Raw genomic sequence first — 7,778 nt, forward strand, 5'->3', positions numbered from 1 at the left:
GACCCCCCCACGTCCAATTCCGTGGCCAGCCGCCTGCACTGTGACGGTTGGCACCGGGTTGTGTGGATGCTGCTCTGTGGTCTCTGATGACACTTCCAGCTGAGGCGCCCGCAGCACAAACCCACCAGCACCATCACCCACAGCCTCATGGGGGATCATGGACTCGCTGGAGCCTGAAGCTCCCGCTCATCCTTGGGGTTCACCCAGATCCTCACCAGAGCGGCCCCGCTGCAGGGGCTCAGCCAATTCTGCACACTCCAATACTAAAATTCACTAAACCAAGCCCAGGTCACTCACAGCACAGTGTGCATAACCGCAATTCCCAGGACGCATGAAGGATGGCAGAGCTGGAAGGTGGAGGCCAAGCGAAGGGAATGGTCGCCTAAACTGTTCTTGTATTGATTTCTAACAATGCGATGCCCAAATTTTACGCTTTCAATAAAAATCTTCCTAAAGCCAAGCAGTGAACTCAGAAGTTTGCCTTGTGGGAAGGCACGCATGGCGCAGAGTGGGGCACAGAGGCGGCGCTGGCAGAGGCGGCTGCACTGTGCCCATAGGGGCATGAGGGCCTGGCCCCAAGGGAGGAGGCACCAGGTCCAGAGCCTTCGCCTCGCTTGGCTCTGCGTGCATGCACACGCACAGACATACCTGCATATACACACAACCCGCAGCGAGCGGGGACACCCCCTGCCCCCCCCCAGTCCCACTGTGCCCCTTGGCTACAGGTGGCCTTTGACTGCAAAATCGAGGTCTGGGAAGGCACTGGGAGCGCAGCGGGGGCAGCAGCACAGAACCGAGCTGCTCTCCCCCGGCCCACAAATGCACTTTTGTTTGCCCGGGCCGCGGGCTGGTGCTTGCCAGAGCCAGGAGCCCGGCCCTGCCCAACCCAACGACTGCTCCTTTCACGCCCTCCTTGTCCCAGCCTGTAAAACCAGGTGAAACGGGTTCGATCCATTTCCTGGCCATTTGTACAGAGGAAAGTGGGCGTGCGGGGAGCTACGCTGCCCCATCACCGCACGCTCTGCAGGCGGAAGGCTTTAACGAGGACACTAAACTGCGGTGGTGGAAGGGACGAGCTGCAGCAGCCCCCAGCAGATCTGCCTTCGTCTGGTTTTCAGCGAGCTAAAGGAAGGCTCGAGTTTCCACAACCTCAGATATATCATAAAAACAGCAACAGTGAGAAAATTCACCTCTCTAAAGCACAAATTATTATACTTTTAAAAGGTGAGGCCAGCCTGTTACACAGAGGATTCTCATCTGTGCAGGAAGCACTGCAGGGCGCTCTGAGGCACAGTTCCCTGCCAAAATAAGAATTTGTCCCCCAGCCCTGCCTCGCAGCCTCTGATACTCCAAGAGCCCTTGCTTAAAATACAGTGGGACTTCCTTCTGAAACAATTGCCCGAGGTATTCACTTGCACTGCCCTTAGTTTAAGCCATTAATTGAAACAATTGCAATGGGAAAAGAATGAAAACTTTTCTGGGTAAAACCAACCCCGACAGGGATATTTTTAGTTTTAGCCATAAATATTTATCTCAGCTCCACAATTAACAATTATGTCAACAGGATGCTTTTGAAATTTGATTAAAAATCTGTTCCTGACATTAAGAAGTCAATGTTACATAGAGAGGTGAGAAGTTACGTGAAGAACCGCAGCCCGTATGCCCAGAGTGAACGGGCCTTTACATGTGGCGGTGCTCTGCTCTTCGGGGGGGGGTGTTACATTTTTCCAAGGAACTGTGCATGCCTGGGTGCGCACAAGATTCCAGCAGACCAGAGTAACCCCAGACAAAACCCGGCAGAGCCATGAGCACTGTGTCCTAGTGACTTACCAAGGTGAATCACTGCAGCACCCATTGATTTGGTGGGCGCGGAGCTGAGAGGCTGGGGCACTGTGTTTCACCTTGCTCGCCAGCCCCCAAAGAGCCATCGTGGCCTGGCCCCACCTGGTCAATGTTACCAAGTTTTGTAGTTCAAGTGCGGCTGAGCTTTGCCCACACAGCTGGGAGGCTGGGCCTGTGTTCAAACACCATTTCAGCTGAAGAACAAAACCCTAGTCCTGCTGGAACGGCTGTCAGATGCCAACAGGAAGGGGACTTCATCTCCTTTGTTCTTCTAAGACATGTCCTGTCCACCAACAAAAACCTGTAATGGCCCATCCGTTGTTTTGCTCTGTCGAGGCCAGGTTCTCATCAGGTGACAGCCACCGGTCAACACCTTCACCTCCTCACTTGCCCATGTTTTGAGGGCTGCTGGAAACGCGTTGATGCACCAATGCTGCAAGCAGTTCAATGGCAAACCCGCGACTTGCAGGCAGCAGTAAATGCCACCGTGGCAAACAGGCCTGTGCCCAACCTACTGACAAGCTCCCATTGCTAGAACTAATGCAGCTGCGCCTCTGCCGACAAGGAAGGAAGGAATTGCGTATGCGGGCCAGATTTTGGTTGTTTTTCCCCAACGTAGAGTAGCTGGGGCCTGAACAGAAGCAAATTGGAGAGCTCTGCACGTTAAGGGCAAGACTGAGAAAAGCCAGAGAGCAGACTGACACACTGAGGTATCGACTGTCAGCACCAGGGGACAGCCTTACGCTGGAACATCTGCCTACTAAAACATCGGAAAGCTGCAGCACTTAAGATCATATGAAAGTATTTAAAAAAAACCAACCCAAAACAACAAAACACTGACGGGGAAGAGCCAAGAGATTCTGTGTTCACCCCCAGGGGCAGGCAGAACACGGCTCCTCTTACACTGCCACCTCAGTTCCGACAAGGTCTACGTTTCAGGGAGATGGTCAAGCCGCCGACGCAAACAACGTGCGCATAGGCCTATGCATTGCGTCCCTTCAGCACCTTAGGGTTCTCAGCAAGCACAAGGGTTAGGCTGGGGTGCAAATGCCATGGATTTATTAAAAACAATTACTGCGGCAGAGGTGACACTGTCGTCTTCTGCGGCCGCCGAATACCAACGTGAACTCACAAACTGATGTTTCTAAGGTTGGGCCTCTGAAGGGAACGTCTGGAGGGTGAGAGAGTCTTCGTCATGGGAAAACACCATGTTTTAACGTCCAAATGAAAGCAGCAGCACTCGTCTGCAGAAGGGATACACTGTGTGAACTGGCCTAGGAGGAAGATATCGATGATTTGTTTAATGGAGTCACCACTAACCCGCTGCTTAAATCCAGGCTTCGACCTTCTTTTTCCTAGAAACATGGAAGAAAGGGAAATCCGTGACTCAATGCTGTTTTGGAATAGGCAGTTAAAGAAATGGAACAGGCAATGTGTATTCTGCTTGTTGCATCAAATTGATGTAAAACTGCGTTACCCAAGTGCCTACGATTGAATGCAAACCCAAACGCCAAGAAGAGATTGTGCAGGAACGCCTGAGGTGAGGTCGCTGTGGTGCTGCCGGCTGTACGCCCAGGGCAGAGCACAGTACGTGCTCAAGGAACCAGGGAAACTGAGCTTCTGCGGTTTGCCCCCCAGGTGTCCCCAAAAGCACAACCCCCAACCAAAACTACTCCTGCTGCTGAGGCAGGGACCGTCTCCTTCTCCTCAACCCGCCCCCATCTGCACAAAGCTTCAGGGGTTGGGCGAGGTGGCAGAGGACATAACTTGGACAACAGCTTTGGCTCCTTTGCTCCTTTCTCAGACGTGACTGGACAGGCACTGGGGAGCGCTTACATGTATTTCGTTTCCCTAGGAAAAAGCTCATTTCAAAGCCTTAACCTTTCTGTCTGTCTGTTTCTTGAGCCTGGGCAGAGAGGAGGATAAATACAAACAGAATGAGCTTAAACAGCTAATTTGGGATTGGCTGGGGAAAGAAATAAAAATTAAGAAAAACATTGCAGAGTCACCAAATGGCCAAGGAAAGGAACCTCTGGGGGTCGCCTGGTCCCAACCCCCTGCTCCAACAGGGCCACCCAGAGCTGCCTGCCCAGGACCGCATCCAGGTGACTCCTGAATGCCTCCATGGATAGAGACTCCGTAGCCCCACTGGGCAACCTACGCCCATGCCCGGGTACGCTCACAGTGAAAAAAACCCATTCCCTTATGCTCAGTTGGTTCTCAACGCACAAAGATGCAGAAAACTGTTTCGAGGAACTGCTGCACAGAGCAGCTTCACTCGTGTTTTCTAGAAATCATCAGATGTGCATTTAGAGTTTAAACAGCTGCTCCGTGAGGTTATCTTCCCTTTGACCCTGTCCAGCCTTTGAATGAGTGCTGCTACCTGCTGTAGTAACGCCACTCATGGTGCTCTCAGGCAGAGCTACACAAACCAAACAACCAGTAGGCCAGGGAAAACAAACGACGTGACATACTTACAGCTCTGTAATCCAAGAACATTTCTTTGAAAGCTAGAAAGTCAGTAAACGTGAGAAGCATGTCAAATATATCCCCCGCCATCTCATCTTTGTGCTGCCTACAGAGAGAAGTTGGGGAATTAGAAAGCTGTGTCGGAAACAAACTCTTATTTCAAAGTGGTGTGAAGTCAAAAGGATACCAAGGCAAGTAGAACAATAGCAAAATTGAAACAAGAATGTTACCAGTCTTCCGTAAAGCAGATCTTTAGCCAAATACCACTTTGTAGTATTTCCAATGCAAGAACATTAATATAGAACCATAGAATCATAGAGGTTGGAAAAGCCCTTTAAGATCCCCAAGCCCAACCATTCCCCTAACCCTGCCATCCCACCACCAAACCCTGGCCCTAAGCACCACGTCTGCCTGGCTTTTAAATATCCCCAGGGATGGGGACTCGACCCCTTCCCTGGGCAGCCCCTTCCAGTGCTTGACAGCCCTTGTGGGGAAGGAATTTTTCCCAGTGTCCAACCTAAACCTGCCCTGGCACAACCTGAGGCTGTTTCCCCTCATCCCATCGCCCGTTCCCTGGGAGCAAAGACCAACTCCCCCTGGCTCCCCACTCCTGTCAGGCAGTTGTAGGGAGTTCAGCCTCCTTTTCTCCTGGCTGAACACCCCCAGCCGCTCCCCATCAGCCTTGGGCTCCAGACCCCTCCCCAGCTCCATTGCTCTCCTCTGGACATACGTTCACATAAATGCAAGATGTAAGAGCATCACATCCAGCCTTGAAAACCAGACAGACAACCTGACTCGTAAGTCCACAGGAGTTAACACCCAGGTAGCACTGATCTATTTACCTGGAACACTGAGCCAGCCAGCCAGTCCCTTGGAAGGTGGGAAAGGCTGGGGAGAGGCACAGAATGCTCAGGCATATCCCTTAGGAACGAAGGGCTGTACTGATGATACATGGCAAGGGACTTCAGATGGAACCGTTTAGGAATGAAGGCTCTGTGCTCCCACAGCAGCTCAGTCCAATGTGGCTTTCTTACCGGTCAGGTTGTTTTTTTGTTTAAATTGTTTAATGCTTATCAGAAGGAGCTGTCTCTTAAACAATCCATCCTTTAAGCATGCTGTGTGTATTCACAGAACTTTCCCAATGTTCTACTTTACAAAATTAAATAGAGTCAAATATTGTCAGATAGTCAGTTCCCAACAAGACTTGAGTTTCTTATTCCCAGGGAAAAGCAGCGACCTTTCAAAGGCAACCTCTTCATAACGCTGGTTAAGCGGAAGGGGCCAAATGCAAAGGCTTACAACAAATGAAACTTTTCTCTGAATGCCTTTTACAAAAACTACAATAAAGATATTCCATCACCCGCCTGTTGAAAACCATGCTACTTATGCGTCCGGCACAGAGCCGGAGAGAGAGAGACGAGACCCAACCTTTCAAGGGTCTGGCTTCAACGTAAGAGGGATGGAGGAAACCCTTCGCTGTTCCCATTCCCATTTCTCTTCCTACCCCTTAAGCCCCAACATATTCCAGTGTAACAGTTCAGAAAGTGGAGCAGCACAACATGCTGAAGGCAAGAGAAGCAGTCAGTCATCGCACGCATGAATTTTTTTTAATTACAGAGGAACCTCTTTCTGAAGGGACAACTGTCAAATCTCAGTTTTAATCTGAATAAGGAGTCAATGGAGAAGCACGTAACCTGCCCCCCAAGCAAAAGCAGAGCAGAGACTTACTGCAGCGACATTGTGAAAGCAGCCATGTTAAACCCAGGAATCCGATCAAGCAATTTTTCTTCAATGTATTTCTCTACTAAAGAGATCTGGAAAAAAAAAAAAACCCCAACAAACCAACCAACAAACCACCCCAACAGATTCATAACAAATTTCAGGAGCAGATTTCAAAACAGTTCCTCTCCCTTACACCCACACCTTATTGACGCTATTTTCCTCCCTGGACAAACAACAGCAGATTCCTTGGCTGGGTGACACTAGTTCAATTGTCCGCACCACTGCTGAGGCCCTGAGCCGAACATTTTTTCTGGGAAAACTGTTGAGAACAAAGCACCTGTAGAGTTTTCAGGTGAAACAAAGAGAAAGGAACCTGAGAGCTCCAGGAAACATCGTCCTTGCTCAGAGGTCACGGAAGAGGCAGCAGGCAGCAGAGCAGGCTGTGTCAGCTCTGCTCCGTCTGACCCGGTATTTTATAAAGGGGGGAATGCAGGACCTGATATTGGGCTTAAACCCCCCCCAAAGCAACACATGCAAAAGATAGGAGAAAGTATCTTACATATTCATTAAAAATAGAAGTATAGATGAGCTTGTTTTCTTCTGAGTCATCAAACTCCCGGTAGTGCTTCTCCATAAAAGTCCTCTGTATGAACTGGAAACTGTCATCTGGGCCACAACAAAAACGCATCACACCGTTACGAGCACAGCCATTCTTTTCATAAGACAAAGCCCCACATTCACCAGCCCTCTGCTTGCCCGTTGTGACCCCGCAGCCCCCCCACACATGCGGGGCTGCTGCTGAGCCAGCGCTGCCGACCCGTCAGTAAGAAGACAGAGACTGGGGGCAGAGGGAGCTGAATCGATGGAGCAGCAGCACGTCGGCCTGCGCTTCGACAGCAGCCATGTGCACGGAGTGCAATGGCATGAACACATCCAACCACATCTACGATTACTTCTTAGAAGTGTCATTTGCACTTAGTAGCAGCAAAGAAGTCCTCCTGCCTGACACTTCAACGCTTCATCGGTGAGGTTATTTATCCTGAATGCCTTTTTGTTCAGGCTCTTAAGTCAGCAAAAGTGGTTACCTCTTCACTACAAGAATTCAAAATAATTTTTTTTTCCCCCTGTGAATTCAAAAGTATTACTGAAACTCCCAAGTTTGTTTTCAAATGCTGAGGTTTTGGGGTTTTTTTTCCCAGTTGTGGAAGAAAACAAAAATAAAAACAAACACAGTAGGTCAGCACAGAGTTCAACAGAACAGGTATAAATACAAAGTTTACTCAGTTTACTCATACACAGAGATAAAATTCACCAGTCTCTGCTTTCTAAGCCCAAGCACATTCAGAGCGAGCTTAGCTAGCATTTCTCCAGGTGCAACTACACCACCAGGCAACCTGCAGCTGCGGAGTCTACCTCTCCCCAGGAAGGATGTGGTCAGAAGGATTATGTGCTGCTCTTGGGAAGCAGCTGGTGGCTGATCAGCATGAATTCTGTCTCGGCATCTTGTAAACTCCTCCCTGGCATGCCCTGACTCCTCAGTTAAAATTACTGAGAATTTAGTACTTTTTATTGCCCAAGCTCACACGATGAGCCTGGTGCCACCCTGCCAAGTCACAACGGTACACACACGAGCATGTTACCTGTGACACAATCAGCTCGGAAGGACAGTCTCAAAAAGGGGAAAGCGGCAAGACATGATGACCCCTGCCTCGCACACTGCTGCCGCAGACAGAGGGAATAAACTG

General features: G+C 49.9%; 1 protein-coding gene across 4 annotated transcripts in view; it reads right to left on the bottom strand.

Annotated features, from left to right (window-relative positions):
- Positions 1 to 2,810: 2,810 nt before the first annotated feature.
- The window catches only part of LOC104130254 (ADP ribosylation factor like GTPase 2 binding protein), an 8,151-nt gene continuing 3,183 nt past the window's right edge, over positions 2,811 to 7,778 (bottom strand). For all 4 annotated transcript variants that reach the window (XM_009643280.2, XM_035898827.1, XM_035898829.1 and 1 more), the window contains 4 exons: positions 6,593 to 6,699; positions 6,040 to 6,125; positions 4,321 to 4,417; positions 2,811 to 3,197 (listed from right to left, as the gene is read on the bottom strand). In XM_009643280.2, the coding sequence (XP_009641575.1) occupies positions 3,117 to 3,197; positions 4,321 to 4,417; positions 6,040 to 6,125; positions 6,593 to 6,699 (371 nt within the window). In that variant the 3' untranslated portion in view covers positions 2,811 to 3,116. The remainder of the gene's footprint in view (positions 3,198 to 4,320; positions 4,418 to 6,039; positions 6,126 to 6,592; positions 6,700 to 7,778) is intronic.

Source organism: Egretta garzetta, unplaced genomic scaffold (assembly GCF_000687185.1).
Source record: "Egretta garzetta isolate BGI_Z169 unplaced genomic scaffold, ASM68718v1 scaffold27, whole genome shotgun sequence".
In the NCBI taxonomy this organism is placed as follows: domain Eukaryota; kingdom Metazoa; phylum Chordata; class Aves; order Pelecaniformes; family Ardeidae; genus Egretta; species Egretta garzetta.